This window comes from Mus caroli, chromosome 8 (genome assembly GCF_900094665.2).
Source record: "Mus caroli chromosome 8, CAROLI_EIJ_v1.1, whole genome shotgun sequence".
Lineage (NCBI taxonomy): Eukaryota > Metazoa > Chordata > Mammalia > Rodentia > Muridae > Mus > Mus caroli.
Genome location: NC_034577.1, coordinates 62136569 through 62152964, shown reverse-complemented (window position 1 = coordinate 62152964; position 16396 = coordinate 62136569). Strand labels below are relative to the sequence as shown.

General features: G+C 47.6%; 1 protein-coding gene across 13 annotated transcripts in view; it reads left to right on the top strand.

Moving 5' to 3' along the window:
• Gatad2a (GATA zinc finger domain containing 2A) overlaps positions 1 to 16396 on the top strand; it is an 87008-nt gene that overhangs the window by 48314 nt on the left and 22298 nt on the right. For 10 of the 13 annotated variants that reach the window (XM_021169800.1, XM_029480455.1, XM_029480453.1 and 7 more), the window contains exon 3: positions 9169 to 9426. In XM_021169800.1, the coding sequence (XP_021025459.1) occupies positions 9170 to 9426 (257 nt within the window). In that variant the 5' untranslated portion in view covers position 9169. Of the gene's footprint in view, positions 1 to 7531; positions 7646 to 8451; positions 8477 to 9168; positions 9427 to 16396 lie in introns of those variants that run through there. The other 3 variants (XM_029480450.1, XM_029480451.1, XM_029480452.1) reach the window with 3 other exon arrangements.

Below are 16396 nucleotides of genomic sequence, written 5' to 3'. Positions count from 1 at the left end.
AGCAGGAGTTGGCAGGCAGTTGTGAGCTGTCTCTCTGGTCCTCTTACTAGTCATTTGAATGGGTGCAAGAAATGTCTATTAAAGTGTTTTCCGTGTGTGTGTGTGTGTGTGTGTGTGTGTGTGTGTGTGTGTTTCATTTTGTATTTTGAGACAGGGCTTCTCTTGTGTAACCTTGGCTATCTTGGAACTCACTTTGTAGTTCCTCGAACTCAGAGATCTACCTGGCTTGTCCTTTGATTTTTGAATTGACATGTAATTTTGCTTTTCCTTGGAGGGGGAGCTGCTGTGACCCCAGCAAGCTCCCTTGACTGTCCCTTAGTCATAAAGAATTCTTCCTCTATTGGTAAGATGCTTTGGATACAAGGCCCTCAAGGAAAAGATTTTGTGTGTCTGTTTCACTGTATTGATATTTTGTTTGTTTGAGAGAAGGACTCACTTTGTAGCCCTATGTGTCCTGGGGATTCATTCTGTAGATGAGGCTGGTCTTGAACTTACTGAGAGATCGCCTACATCTGCCTCCCAAGCTGGTATTAAAGCTGTGCTCCAGTGGCTGGTAGTACCAATTGATGCATACAGTTTTAATTTTGATGCAGTCTAAATTATCTTTTAGTGTGTGTGCATGCTCTCGCGTGTGTACATGTGCACCTAGAGGTCAGAGGATAACCTCAGTATTCCTTAAGTGCCCCCCACTTATTTGTTGAGAAGAGGTCTTCACTGGCCAAGCAGGCCAGACTGTGTGCACTCATGCTATTGCCCTAGCACTTTGTAAAGTGTGCTTCATGGGTGGCAAGGTCAGGACTTCTCCCCAGCTACAGATTGCCCTATTTGTTGCTGTTGGTAGCTTTTGATGAGATGTGTGAGAACCTATTGCCAACTCCAAGGATAGGAAGTCTCACCTGCAGTTTAAGATTCTATAAATTTAGTTCTTTGATCCATTTTTGAGTATAGTTTCTGTTGTTTTATTTTTTTGTAAAAGTGTCTCACTCTAGCCCCAGCTGAATTTGAACTTAGACAGTTCTCCTTTTTTATCCTCCCAGTTGTCAGGAATACCTACTATTCCCAGTTTGGTTTTGGTTTTTCTAGCTGCTGTTCAGGCTGCTTGCGGAAGACTGGGCTGCAGAAGTGCTGCTTTGCCTGCTGGCTTCTGTTTGCTTTCCATCGCTGGCTTCCTTCTTGGCATGAAGATTCTTCTGGCTTAGTTTACAGGAAGAGAGTGAGGGAAAGCAAGTGTGCTCTAGTTCTTTTTTAGTTTAGCAAGTGTGTATATCCAGTGTCTCTTTTGTGCTGAGCGTTGTTCCTGTACTGGGCCCTGGTAACACATGGAATAAAGAGGTGTGTCCTGTCTCAGGAAAGGAGTCGGAATATATAAACAGATGAACATAAAGATAGAAGTTGCAAGTTTCAGCTGAGGCCTAGAGGAAGAGTCCTGTGGGCAGGGAGAAGAGCCAGCCTTCCAATAGAATGAGGGAGTGGTGGGTGGTAGGGTGATAGGGTGGCAGAGGCCACCAGAGGCTCATGACCTCTGTGACGCCTCATGTGGCAGCTCAGCTCTGTGTACTGGAGGTAACTGCAGCTACAGGTGCAAGTGTGTGCAAGGGAACTGTCTGGCCACAGCGGGAAAGAGTTCTAACCTGATTCTTCCTTGTCATGGGCTGTGGAACCTCCCTTTTTTCCTTAGAAGTGGGCTTCAAGGCCCCTCCTCCCTCCCCTGGGCCGCCTCCTGCAGGGAAGAGCAACAACCAGCAGCAATACTGTGGCAAAGGGTGCCTATGTGAAAGGGATATGGGATACATCTTGGTCCCTCACCGTTTACTCAGTGTGTCCTTATGGGAGATGTTCATCTGAACCTTTGGGGACATTGTATGCAAAACAATTTGTCCTTTCCGGGTACCAGCATGGATGAATCAGGCTAGGTCCTACAGAGTGATCTGCCTGTAAGGGTTATAGACTCTGTTTCATGATAAACTTGTGGTCTCAGGCTTAAGAGCCCAAATCTAGAACTTGGGTCATTACACAGCTCTTAGTTTTCCTTCACATGGCCACATTGGGCAGCTGAAGGTCAACACAGGGCACAACTTGAGGTCAGGTGTCTATGTGGGGCCACTCCTAGCTCACACGGACATAGTGGGGAGACTGAGGACTCTTGAGATGATACACACATAGCTGGCATGTTCACTATTTGTAGACCTTACTCCCTGCCTGCCTCCCTTGGGGCCCTAATCAGGTCAGATACATGGCCATTTCTTGTTGTCTGGCTGGATTTAAGGCTGTTCCTAGAAGGGGCTGAGAGGCCAGGGCTATACAAAAAAAAGGTGTCCAGTGAGCCAGGTTGATATGTGGCTGCTGTCTTTTTGAGGTTTGCAGCACTTAGCTCGGTCTGGGGAGCTTCTGTAGCTTCACTGGGGGCTGTGGTGTTTTCTGGGGATGACTTGTTCTTCCAAAACTGCTTTGCTCTTTGCCAAGGCTGTTTACACATCGCTGCATGTAAGAACCCATGCAAAAGGAATTTGATTCTGTAGTGCTGAGGCAGGAACTCTTGAGGGTGCTGCTGTCAAGCTTCACTTAGGCCTAAAATTTTACTTAAATATTGATAATGTACTTGAATATCTTAAAACTACTTATAATTTATTCTTTAATTTCCTTTTCTCTGTTTGTAATTTTTATTTATTTTGAGACAGAGAGTCTCTATATAGCTCTGGCTGTCCTGGAACTCTGTGTAGTCCAGGTTGGCCTGCCTCTGCCTTTGGGTGCTGGGATTGAAGCATGCAACACCACACCTGGCCATTAATTTTCTTAAATACACCTTAAGGAGCCTTATTTTGGAAGCATCTTTTACGTATCTCCTACCTTAATAAGATTGTAGAAAAGTGTTTATTTGCAAAAGCAGACACTGGAACCTTCTATCCTCTCTCCTTTTTCTCCTACTAAGCAAGTGATCAGTTCCTTAGGCCCCTCAACCCTTGAGGTATTTGTTTCCAGGCAGGTTCTCAGTCTGTAGTCAAGCCTGGACTTAACCTGCTGAGTGCTGAGATGACAGGTGCCACTATGCCCAGGTGGTTTTCTGTACTCATGAGACAGCTCTGCATACTGGGGGCTTAGAGCTGTCTGTTGGTCAACATTGCCATAGAAGACAGACCTTTACTTAGAGAAATGGGTAAGAATGGAAGCAGGAGGAGGAGCTGATCAGGTTGTGTGTATGCATGTGTATGTTTGTACATGTTGTGAAAGGCTGCTCTGTTTTTTTTTTTTTTTTAAAGATTTGTTTATTTATTATATGTAAGTACACTGTAGCTGCCTTCAGACACTCCAGAAGAGGGAGTCAGATCTCGTTACGGATGGTTGTGAGCCACCATGTGGTTGCTGGGATTTGAATTCCGGACCTTTGGAAGAGCAGTCGGGTGCTCTTACCCACTGAGCCATCTCACCAGCCCGGCTGCTCTGTTTTAAGAGTATCTCCAGACAATAGGTGAAAACCTCAGAAGTCCTTTTTTAGTTCTGGAGCCCCAGCGTGTACTGGTTAAGGTGCCTCACATGGTTTGGAATGGAGTGCTGTTACTCACCTAGGTCTAGGTTCCTGAGGATGGCAGCAGAGCTCACACCCAGTGTAGCTGTCTTTCTGGGACCTCTGTCCTTCTCTCGGGACCTTTCCAGGAACAGAAGCAAGTGTGGTTCCCCATCCTCATGGATGTTCACATGGTCCCTCCCCAAGCTTTAGATGCCCCAGAGACCTGTTCTGGATTCTGTAGCTCCATTCTGCCACAGAACCTCAATGGGCCATAGATTTCCACACACTTGGCTGTAGTGTGCTCAGGTTCTATTTTCCCCCAAGTCCTTTGCTGAGCTTTGCACTAAAACTGGGTTAAAGTTTCATTCTCTGAAGCAGTTGATTTTGTAGCATACCACATCTTTGTAAAATGGGGCCTCTTTGCCTTTAGATTTCCACATGTGTGAGGAAAGGCAAAAGCCAACCCTGCAGCTAGCTGCTTGCCTACTCTTTTTAGAGACTAAGGCTTGGGGCCTGGATTTGAGTTGAAATTGCTGGTTGCATGTCTTCTGAACCCCCCTTCCTCTAAGTAGATGTGCGCTGGGTTGTGTGTGGGAAAGCAGGCCTGTTAACTGCTGTGTTAAGAAGATACTGGAAGCTATGCTGGTATACCTTTGCTCAGTGTAAAACCAGAAACACTATGCTAGATGGCCTTGAAGGCTGGTGGCCCATCACGGTGCATAGTTTTATTTGGTCACAGCCATGCCCATTGGAGTATGTACAGTCGGGACCAGAGGACAGAGTCCTCCCACAGCCAGCACATGATTCTATATCAGAGGTACTAGACTACTCCTACAGTTTTTGAGATGGGAACTTACTATATGGTCCTGGAAGTCATGGAATTCACCCTGTAGTTCAGTTTGGTCTCAAACTCATAACAAGCTTTCTGCCTCAGTCCTTTTTCAGGTTGGGATGATAGGCTACTGGTAAGCATTTTAAAACTCATTACTTAGCAACTTGAATTTTTCTCCTTCAGTCTGTTGGATTTTTCTCCGTCAGTCTATTTTCAGTATCACTTCATGTCTTTTCCATATGCTGATGAGGCATGAATGGGGAAACTGAGCCTGCACTCTGTTCTTTGCCCAGGATCACCTTTTTGTCTCCTAAGTTGAATTAGATTCTTTTACTTGGCTTCACTGAGGCAGTATTAAAAGGTTGAAACTTGGGCTTTCGAGTCTGAATTCTTCCAGAAGAGTCCCCACCACTCTGACATTTGGATGTGTGGCAGGAAGTGGCTTGGGCCCACCCAGGCAAGTCTAAGTGTCTGTTTTGGCTTGGAGGAAACCTGCCTGTCCCAGCATAGCTGTCTTCTCCCTTATACCTCCCCAGCTATTCGGGACTTGGCTATAAGAGCTTGGCTGTGCTGTGTGGTCAGAGCAGACATGGCTTCTGGGCTCCAGTTGCTGATGGGGGATGACCTGGCCTCTATCTTGGAGGACAACTTTGTGGAGAGACAACTTTGCCCCAGGAGCAGCGGGGCAGCAGGGCCTCCGTGCTGTATGGCTGGGTTCCATGTCATCCTGGGGCAATGCACCTTGGCATTGTCCTTCAGTTGTCCTGTCCTTGGGCAGGCTGCTTCAGAAGGCCTGCTTTCTTCCAGACAGGAAGTGATGGCCCCTTAAAGCCCCAGGGCAGAGGCTATCCTCAAGGAGTGGTCTACAGTTTCACCAAACTGTAGTCTTGAATTTTCCATCTCAGTTTCAGAAGAGTCTATTGCTTGAGTAGAACCAAATAAAAGTAGAGCAGTCCCCCTCCCCCCATCCATGCTTAGGGGAGCTTCAGAGCACACCTAGAAGGGAAATCTGTTCCCACAGCACTGTCTCGTCCCTCAGTGCCCCACTACCTATCAGCCAGATACTGCTTTAGAGTGAGGTGGACCTCTGAGATCCGAGTCTAGACCCCCATGCTTCCCTGGATGATCATGCTTCTATCACCTCCCCCACAGGCCATCTGGACTGTCTCCATTAGGCCTGAGTTTCCCACCTGGCCTCTGCTTCTCTGCTTGCTCTAACCACTCAGTCCTGTCACCTGACACCCTTGGCCTTTTCGGTCTTTGCCCAGCTGTGCATTCCTGAGCACCATGTAATCCCCAGCCCCTAGGACAGCAGCTTCTCTGGTAGAGAGAGGCCCAGGGCTACTGTTAATTGAGTGAAGGAGCAGGAAATGTTTTTCTCCCCTCCCCTCCCCTCCCCTCCCCTCCCCTCCCAAGACAGGGTTTCTCTGTGTAGCCCTGGCTGTCCTGGAACTCACTGTAAACCAGGCTGGCCTGGAACTCAGAAATCCGCCTGCCTCTGCCTCCCAAGTGCTGGAATTAAAGGCGTGTGCCACCACACCTGGCTAGGAAATGTTTCTCTTTACCTTCTCTTTCCCCCTCTTCACATCCCCTTCCTCTTTCCCTCTCACAGTGCTAAGGTTCCCCCAGGTACAAACATCAGCTTTCGGTTTTGTCCGTGCCACTTATTGCCACTCCTCCATTCATGTCTGCAATACACATTGTGGAGTCTTGCTAATTGAGGTTGAGCTGCCATAGTCAGAAGGACACCAAAGTCTAAAACCTGTTGAGTGTTATCGTGCTGCTTAGCTTCAGCTTGAAGAAGCTGTTCGTTCAGTCAGCTTCCTGTCCCAGGTTCTACCTCCAGTTGCATTGTGGTATTTTATTGAAAGGAGGCAGCATCCAGGTAGCAGTTAGTGATGTTTGTACTGCCCTAGATATCCACCGTTGGTGTACCACAAGGACTCAGGCCCCTTGGTCCCAGGCTGGCAGAGAGGCACCTGTGTACGATTCTTGTTGAGAAACCCCAGTAGTAGCCTTTAGGGCCCTACTGAACATTGTTAGGGTTGCTGCACAGGGCAGGTGTGGGGCCCAGCCCAGGATGTTGGGGCTTGCTCTAAGCGTCCTAACCCCATTCCTTGGTAGGTGGATGGCCCTTGTGACCTTTATATCTCTTAAATGACCATCATTTCCTGAATTGCTGCCGTGTAGGAGGTGGCTGCTGAGACCCATCCCCCTGAACAGGCCTGTGGTAGGTGTTCTGGTGTGGCAGCTTTCTTTTCCCCTCCTTTGGGGATTTTGAAACCCACCCCCATTTACATGTGAGTGTTTTAAACCCTTTCTCTGCCTCTTAGGATGCTTCCTAAGGGAAGCTGGTTTCTTCGTGCCCACATTGTGCTTACTGTACAGTGCTTATCAGTGCCGGTCCCAGGAAGACCTTGTTCCTGGTGGGTGGCCTTGAGGAAGTTGGGACTCTTCTTACCACAGAATATCACACTGGGCTGGATTACTCCTCAGAGGCACAGCTGTAGGAGCTCAGGCTCTAGTTGGGAGGGTGTAGCCTACTGGGACTTATGTCTGGTGCCCACCCCTCCAGCTGTGCTTGTCTTTCTGGAGATGGGGAGCCAAATTCCAGGCATCCCCTTTCTTGCCTTCACCCACACCTACCCTGATGTTGGCTCAAGGTTCTGGGCCCTGCTTGAGTTCTGAGTAGGTACCTGTCTCCATGCAATGGGCAGCTCCTAGGGATATGAAAAGCAGTTCCCTCAACCCCTGGTAGACCCCTGGTAGACCTTTGCTTTTCCTTAGGCCCTTTCATAGCAACAAAGAAGTAAGGCTGTGGTATGGAAAAGATAGATTTCAGGTAGGGTTTCTGGTGGATTCAGATGAGCTAGGAGAGACTGAGGTCAAGGCCTGGAGCTGCGGTACGAAAGCCCTGCCTTACTCCTACTGAGTTATGATGGCGGAACTTGGGAGCAGGGCCAGGCCTAGAGCTTCATTCTATTTTGTTTGGTTTTCAGGGTCTTTCTGTATAGCCTGGAACTCTGTGGACCAGGCTGGCCTTGAACTCAAAGAGATCCTCCACTTGCCTCTGCCTCTTGAGTGCTGGGATTAAAGAAAGGAAGTATTCCCCCACCAGTGAGCTTCTCTTTTGAGAACCATAATGCTCGTGCCCCACCCACCCACCCAGTTCCCACATGCCCTTATTGTCACAGGTCCTGAGCTCCCCATCTCTATCCTGTCCAGGCCTGGGCGTGTTTATACCCTGTCTGAGGATACTGCCAGTCTACTTCCTCTTGTTCTAGAACTCAGCAGCTCTGCTTCAGGCAGTAAGTACCCTGACACCCCGGGAGTGTGGCTTGTTTGCTTTCGCTGGGAGGCAAGGCATACAGATTGTCAGCAAGTGTGACAGGGTTTGTGGTCAGGCTTGTTGAAGGAAGAGCAAAGCCATAGACTCTTCAGTGCTGTTAGAGTGGAGGGATATGGTGGGTGCTCCAGTATCTGGGGGAAGATTGCCAGGGTACAGGTTGGGGTGGCAGGAGAGAGTTGGGTGCAGATGAAGCCCACTGAGGTTTGTGACCCTATCCCCATCTCTACCTTTGATAGAGTTGTATTAAGGTCAAAGCATTAATTTTAACCTAGGTGGTGATGAAGAGGAGGCTCTTGGATCCAAGGTTTATGGAAGAAGGTGACTGGACCACGGAGTTGAGGTTGGACTCTGGTCTGGCCTTGGGAGTGCATCCTTTATGATGGGATATCCCAGCCTCCCAGAACCTTAGAAGGGGTTTCTAGAACTGGCTTTGTCCAGGACAGGCCTTTCCTACCATATTTACCAGTGGAAAACTGAGGCACCTAGAAGGAGGTATCCCTCCATTAGGATGCAGTATCAGAGGGCTTTCTCATCAAGCCTGCTGGAGATGTGAGCTGAGGTTCTCTGCAGGGCTATCTATACTCAATGCCAGATGTCTCTGGAGCTGTCCCTTGGATCCTGCCAGAGGCCAGCCAGACTTTTTTTTTTTTTTTCCTCCTTCCCTTTCCCAAGTGAACTCTGGGTTCTCTCTGACTTTCCCTAGGCTGGTGTCCTACAGTGTTTAGTAAGACCTGGTTTCTGAGCGGTCCCTTTAAGAGGGCCTTGTCCCAGACTCAGCTGTGGAATGCCAGTAAGCTGTCCTCTTGTCTCTGTGAGGGTTAACAACACTTCACTTCAGCTGCGTTGTCTGGAACCGGTTCAGACTGGTTCTCTGGAAAGTGCTTTGTCTCTCTGACTGCATCCTGGGAAGGGTCATGTGGAGCCCAGTGATGTCATGGGATCAAAAACTGACTCAGCATTTTTCTCCCTTTTCTTTGAATCAAGATAAATGTGTGCCACAGGTACAGGGCCATGGTGGTAGTACTTTGGGATGGACCGGTCCATACTGTGCTCAGAGTGTATGTCTGCCAGCCAAAAAGCTTAGCATGACCCTCACTTCTGGCTCCTTGGGGGGCTCAGGCACACAGCACCTGAGGTCACCTCTGTCCAGGTCCTACACACACCATTACAATACAGGTGCCAGGCCCCCGGACTTGTTTTCAGACCCATAATACGCACTGTTCTTCCACAGAAGGGCCCTGTCCAGTAACAGCTGCCACTGCTTTTCTCCCACTTGGATTCCATGGCTTCTCAGAGCTGGCCACACCCAAGAGGCCTGTGGGACTCCTTCCTGCCCAGCCATCCTAAGGGTGTGAGGGCCGTCTATGGCCCTGTCTTTGTTGTCCCTTCTCTAGTTAGCTGCCTCTGAGGAAAACAAAACCACACTTCAAACTAAACTTCTCAGAAGGGGTTCAAATGCTATATCCTCCCTTTCAAATACAGAATGAGTGAAGAAGCATGCCGAACCCGCAGTCAGAAGCGCACCCTTGAACCTGACCTAACAGAGGATGATGTGGAGAACAAGAAAATGAAAATGGAGAAAGGGCCATCAGAGCTGACAGTGGATGGAGACAGCAGGGTGATGCCAGAGCCGAGTGCAGGCTCAGCCCAGGGGTTGCTGAGGACAACAGAGGCCATGGGCACAGGATCTGGCGAGGGGCTGTTAGGAGACGGGCCTGTGGACATGCGCACTTCACACAGGTGAGTGGAAAAAAAGACAATGGGCTGGGTTGGAGCCTAGCAGAGGCTTGTACAGGGCAGGGTGTCCCTGAGTCCTAGGCTGGGACACTGTCAGTGGCAGGTTCATGGGTTCATCCGGGAGGAAGTCTCCTGTTGTTAGTAGGTCTGCCACCTCTGGGATTGTGGGAGGACTGAAACATTCCTTTGGTGGGAGTGCCTCAGGGAGGCCAGGCTACCACACTTTGTGTCATTCCTCAAAGGAGGAGCCTCCCTATTCTGCCTGCTTCCGTTATCTCTTCTGTGGGTTTCTCCTGTATATCACCAATTAGTTCAAGGGAACTTTGCTGAAACAAGGGCTTCCTTCTTTTGTTTTTTTTCGAGACAGGGTTTCTCCGTATAGCCCTGGCTGTCCTGGAACTCACTCTATAGAACAGGCTGTCCTCGAACTCAGAAATCCGCCTGCCTCCGCCTCCCAAGTGCTGGGATTAAAGGCATGCACCACCACCGCCCGGCCCAGAACCCAGGCTTCTTGACACTCATAGGTAAAAGGCTAAAGGAAGTCAGACTCAACCTTTTTCTCCCAGCAGCTACATTACCCTTTCTTCAGAACATTGTAGAATGGAGCATTTACCCCAGATTCTCACTGAGGACTTTCCCTGACTCCCCTGCTGTCCACTGGGATCCTGTACCTTTGGGGTCCTCATCTACCTCATGTATATACTCTGTAAGGTCCAGCACTAGTGGAGTGCAGGAGGGAGCTAGTTCTCCACTTGTTCCCTGAAGTGCACAGGGGTTTCAGTCTTCAATTTTATGCAAAATCTGGTGTTGAGATCCTGAGGGCTTCCAGATTGGCCGCTGTGCCATAGAATCCTGAGGACTTGGAGTTCATTGTGAAACTCGAATATCCCCTTTATTGAGAACATTCTGTGAACTTGCCATTAGAAAGGCTTCTCTCATCTGGGCCCATGAGGCAGGATCTGCCCATCATCCCAGGAAGTACAGACAGGAAGCTGAGGAGTTCAAGGTCATTGTCAGTGACATACGGAGTTGCAGGCCAGCCTGGAGCAAGCACACAAGACCCTGTCTTAGTAACCATCCTCTTGCTCACTCAGAAACTTCTCTCCCTCTCTGACTGCTTTCTGCTGCCCTGTTCTAAAACTAAGGGTGTATTTTAGTGACAGGCTGAGGCTCCTTTTCCTCCCTCAGACTTTGTGGATCCTCAGCTCAGTCTTTCTGGTGAGACCTCTGATGGGAGAGCTCCTGAAGCAGATGGGGAGGGAGTTGTTGGTTCTTTGGGGTTATGCCAGGATACTCCATGTTTTGCTTATTGTGGCCTGCTCCTTTGTGGGGTGGGATGGTGAAGTCCAAAGTTATAAGTGTTAAGATGTGAAAGATCCCTCTTTTATTGCCAAAACCCAGGGGTACACTAGGACTCTGAACCTCTGGGGCCCTACCAGAGCTGTCCTTTTTTTTTTTCTTGAAGCTTTTACTGGTGACTTCTTATGACATACTTAGTATTTCAGGATAATCTGGGGAACAGACACCCGGATATCCTGGATTGAGGGCTGCCTAGAGACTAGAGCCCCCCGGGTTCTGGCTGCATCCAGGTGTAAGAGTGGAAAAGAAACCAAACCCTGAAGGCCAGTGGGCAGGGTGAGGGCTGGGCCACATGCTGCAGCTCTGCTTGGGCAAAACGTCTCAGCCACATTTCTTCCTGGTAAGATAGTCACTCTGCTTTGCGGGTTGATGAAGTGACAGGAAGGAAGTGTGTTCTTGGTGGCAACCTCTGCAGTATGGGAACAGCCCTGTTTTCTATGTTTGGTCTTCCTTGGGTGTCTGGCAGGGACACCTTTAGGGATCTCCCTCTAGCAGAGTGTGTGCTTCTATTGGTGTCAGACAGGAGTTGGGTTCCAAGCAGATTCATGTAGTGAGTGCATTCACCCAGGGTAGTGAGGGTTAAGGTACTGTTGCTTTGAGCTCACCACAGCAATTTATTAGATGTATACAGACAAGGCCTTGCAGGCTTAATGCCATATATTTCCTTATTCTACCAATATGATTCTTTTTTTTTTAATAATTTTTATTAGATATTTTCTTCATTTACATTTCAAATGTTATCCCTGAAAGTCCACTATTCCCTCCCCCTACCCTGCTCCCCAACCCACCCACTCCCGCTTCCTAGCCCTGGTGTTCCCTTGTACTGGGGCATATAAAGTTTGTAATACTGAGGGGTCTCTCTTCCCAATGATGGCCATCTTCTGCTAGATATGCAGCTAGAGACACGAGCTCTGGGGGTACTGGTTAGTTCCTGTTGTTGTTCTTCCTGTAGGGTTGCAGACCCCTTCACCTCCTTGGGTACTTTCTCTAGCTCCTCCATTGGGGCAATGTGCTCATAGAGGCTGGAAGTCAGCCTCGGTCGGCTACCATTCATCAGAAACTGTCCATTTTATTTCTTAAAACAGGGTCTCTCACTAATCTGAGGCTTGGCAATTTGGTCAGGCTCTTGAGACAGTGAGCCCCAGTGACCCCATCTTTCTCCTTGTCCCTAGTCCTGAGATTATAGGTGTCACCAGGTCCTGCTGTTTCCTCAGTGCCTGCTCTGTAGCTTTCAAAAGTGTGTGCCTTCAGGTCAGCCCAGACTAAGGGGAGCATAGATAATGCTCTGGTGTTATGGCCGTTTCCCTCTATTTCCTTAATGGACAGCTTAGCCTCCAACAGATTAGCTTTGTTTGTTTGTGGACTTTATGTATCTGTCTGTTCCCTTTGATGCCTGGCTTTTATTCCACACCAAATGTGTGAGATTCATGTGCACTGTTTCATAGTACAGACAGTGCCCTCTGTCCCTGTGGGTTTTGCACTAATGTTTTCAACAATCACAAATCAGAAATAATGAGTATGCTGGGGTGGATGCAATAGTAGTAATATTTCTTACTGCTATGACAAAATATCTGATAAAACCTGCTTAAGGAGAAAAGAAAAGTTTAGTTGGTTAATGGTTTGAGGATATAATCCACTGTGTCATGGAAGCCTGCACATGTGACGACATCTGGTCAACAGTGGTTTTGTGATCAGAAAGCAGAGAATGATGAAAAAGGCTGGTACACAAATTGTCTCTTCCTTTATTTAGCATTGGACCCATTCCATGGTATGGTGCTTTCACTCACAGTCTTCCCTCCCCTTACTGACAGGCTGGAGGTATGTCTTTTAGGTGATTTCTAAATTCATCAAGCTAAGAGCCAAGATTAACCATCACAGGTAGAGCATAGAACCCTGAGGTTAATGCCTAGTACCAAAAAGAAAGGGTGTACAATTTGTGCCTATACTAAGCATGTGTGGACTTTCTGTTTGCTAGTTCCTAAGCAGTGTGACATGCCTGCTTACAGCATTCATGCTAAGTCAGGTGTTTAAATGATGCATGGCACAGCATGTAGAGATTCTGTTTAGTCATGCTGCATTATACCAGAAGTTGGGAACCTTTCAGACCTGGGGTGGGGAGGAGACCTGGTACCAGGCCACTGGTACCAAGGATTTTGGATGTATGCTTCTGGAATTTCTTTTCTCTTTTCTGTATGTATGTATGTATGTATATGTGGTGGTATGGTACCCAAGAAGGGGTGTCAGCTCACTGAAGCTGGAGTTTCAGGCAGTTGTGAGCTGCTTGATGTCAGTACTGGGATTCAAACTTTGGTTCTCTGCAAGAGTAGTGTGTGCTTTTAACTGCTGAGCCATTTTTCCATACTGCTTCTAGAATTGTATTTGGTTCTTTCAAAATTTCTCTTTTCGCTGGCATGTGGTGGTGCACACCTTTTTTTTTTTTTTTTTTTTTTTTTTTTTTTGAAAAGTGTTTCTCTGTATAACCCTGGCTGTCCTAGAACTCACTTTGTAGTCCAGGCTGGCCTTGAACTCAGAAATCCGCCTGCCTCTGCCTCCCAAGTGCTGTAATTAAAGGGCGGCAGTGGTGCATACCTTTAATTACAGTTCTTGGGAGGCAAAGACAGGTGGGTCTCTGTGAATTGGCAGACAGCCAGGGCTACACAGAGAAAGCTTATTTTGGAAAAAACAACAACAACAAAAAACTTCTCCTTTTGCTCATGCTCCCACCGTGGGCATTTTGAAGCCTTGGGTAGGCTCTGAGGGTGGCAGAGACTTGGGATTCCCCTTTGAAGAGGTAGCTGGGATGAAATCAAAATCACTGAGTGATGTCTCTGTGAATGTTTGTGTGGCAGAAATAACAGAGTGGTCAGGGCTCTATGATTGTCTATTCACTCGAAAGTTTTTCTGTCAGTCTCCTAATGTGTATTTTATATTTGGAATAATTGAGTTTGGAGGGCAACTTGGGATTATGTTGAAGAAAGCATCAAATCTCCTTCCCAAAAGGCAGTGAGTGGCACAGCAAAACAGTCGCTGCACTCCTCAGGATGCAGAAGCCTTCCAGGGCTCACAGCATCTTTCCTGGAAGCACTCTCCCGAGAACTTTCTGTGAGAGAACAATGAGGTGTGGTGTATGAACTAGGACTGCTAAACAATCTCCCATTCCTTCTTGAGGTTAGAACAAAGACCAGCAGTTTATTTGGTGTGTGGGGCACAAGGCAGCGCTCTGCCCATCATGGACTTGTTCTGTTGAAAAGTTGTGACCACAGTTGTTACCCCAGCACTAAGGATGACCAAGAGTTAAAAGCATGGCCTGGGATAATATAGTGATACCTGTCTTGGACAAGGAAATAACTAAAATATGAAGAAAGCAATATAGAATTAACATGATCAACTGAAAATGTGAACACAAAACAAGACAAAGTTGCAGAGGGAAGAAAAAATAAGAAAGAAGGCAGGTGTATCCACAGAGTGGTCAGTGGCAGGGGCTGGACATAAAGTTCTGATCAGTCACCCAGTGGTCTAAGTGACAGTCCATAGATGCGAGGAAAGATAGGCACCAACCAAACAACAGAGCCACCCTGGGTGACTTCATGAACGTTGAAGTGGAAAGAGTCCTCTCATAGCATCTGAGCCAAGCTAGAGAGGGCCTTTGGAGGTGGGGGGTGTCACTGTAGTTTTGGCTGGCCTCCAGCACACAGATTTTCCTCTGCTTCCTTGGTGCTAGAATTAAAGGTGTGCACTAGCTCAAAGAGGGTCATTTTATAAAGATAGATAAGGAAGGAACCAGTCATGAGCACATATGCACCTAACCACAGAGCCTAGAATGCCTGAGGTTTAGATTAGGTTCATATTAGAAATAGATGATCTTAAGCTGGTAAAAGGTTCAGTGAAAAAAAGTACTTGCTGCTCAAGCCAACCGAGCTTAGTCCACAGAACCCATATAGGTGGAAGGAAGAGACCCAGCTCCATAAAGCTGTTTTCTGCCCTTCATAGCACACTGTTCCATGTGCCTCTCCTCCATCATGTACAAACATGATAGCAATTTTATTTTTTTATTAGATATTTTCTTTATTTACATTTCAAATGTTATCCCCTTTCCTAGTTTCCTCTCTGAAAATCCCCTCCCCCATCCCCTTGATAGTAATTTTAAATAGAAGGTTACCGGTATCATGGTTTACTCTTGGTTTACTCTTGGTAATTGGCAATGCAGTTAGACACAATCAACAAGGTTACAGAGAATATAGCCACTGTTGATCCACTTGGCCTGGTTGGTAATCTGCATAAGCATAGCACAATATAGCTCAAGTATTCATTGAACATTTCTGGGTTCTCTGTAGTAAAGACAGCTGACAATGGTAAGTGTTGGGCAAGGATGTGTAGAAACCAGAGCCTCCCATGCCCCTGGTCAGAGCGTAAAGTAGCATAAGTAGACATTTTCCTCCAAATCTAGACATGAAGCCATGAGAAATGGAATTACTTCCCCCACACAGGGGAACTTGGGTATCCATAGCCCTAGCAATGATGCATGCCAGCCCAGAGGAGATGAACCCAGGTGTCTTTAAAGCAGGTTAATACTTCATTCACAGGAAGGAAGTAGAGAACATTCTAAGACACAGATGAACCACAGCTGGCCATTCTGAATGGACCATCGCAGACCCTAGTGGCTGACCACACATAATTAATTTACAGGATATGGCCAATAAAAAGGTATGCATGAGGCCCTGCATCCCATCTCCAGCAGTGAGAACAGAAGGAGGGGAAGGATTAGAGATGAGGCCCACAGAATGGCTCAGTGAAGAGTGGGGCTTGCCACTAGGTCTGATAACCTATGTGATAGAAGGAGAGAGAAACCATCTTCAGTCTCACATGTTGTTCTCTCACTTCTGTGTGCAGGCTGTGACACATGTGTACCCCTGTACACACAAAACAAATACTAATTAAAAAATGTCATTAAGATGTGAAAAGGAAGCTATGTGAGGTTCCGTGAGGCCAGGTGGTAGAGAACAGTGCAAGGGGACTTCATGCTTCTTTTATTGTTGAAGCAGAGTGCCATGTAGTTAGACAAACTCCTTATCCTCCTCCTTCCTTCTCCTGAGTGTGTGTATGTCCACACTGGATAGTACTATTAATGTCTCCTCCATGTAGATGATTTAGGAAGCAAATGGGATAGTATTCCACCTATACTGCAAAAGAAATGGGGAGGAGGGACGGGCTACAGTATGGCTACCATACCAGATATATGACATCTATATGATGATGCATTACTAGAAGCAATCCATAGAGGTTACCCCAGGCTGTGTGTCTTGTTCTGCAAGGTCCCTTAGCCTTGAGATTGTGGACAGTGCTGTCCCACCCCAGCCTGGACCTCTGGTCAAGGCTGAGCTGGTACAAACAGAAGAAGCTGCTTGGTACCTTATGCCCCACTCCTAGTCTGGATCTCTGCTGAGCTCCAGCTGGCCTTGCACTCCTCTTTAACCTCCTCTCCTCCTCAGTGCTGGGATGAGAGATGTGCCACCATGCAGGACTTACTTGAAACTTTTCTGTGGCATCATCTTGGACTACTGCAGGATGAGTCTGATATACTGTGTTGTTCTTGAGGTGGAAGGAAGTGCTGACA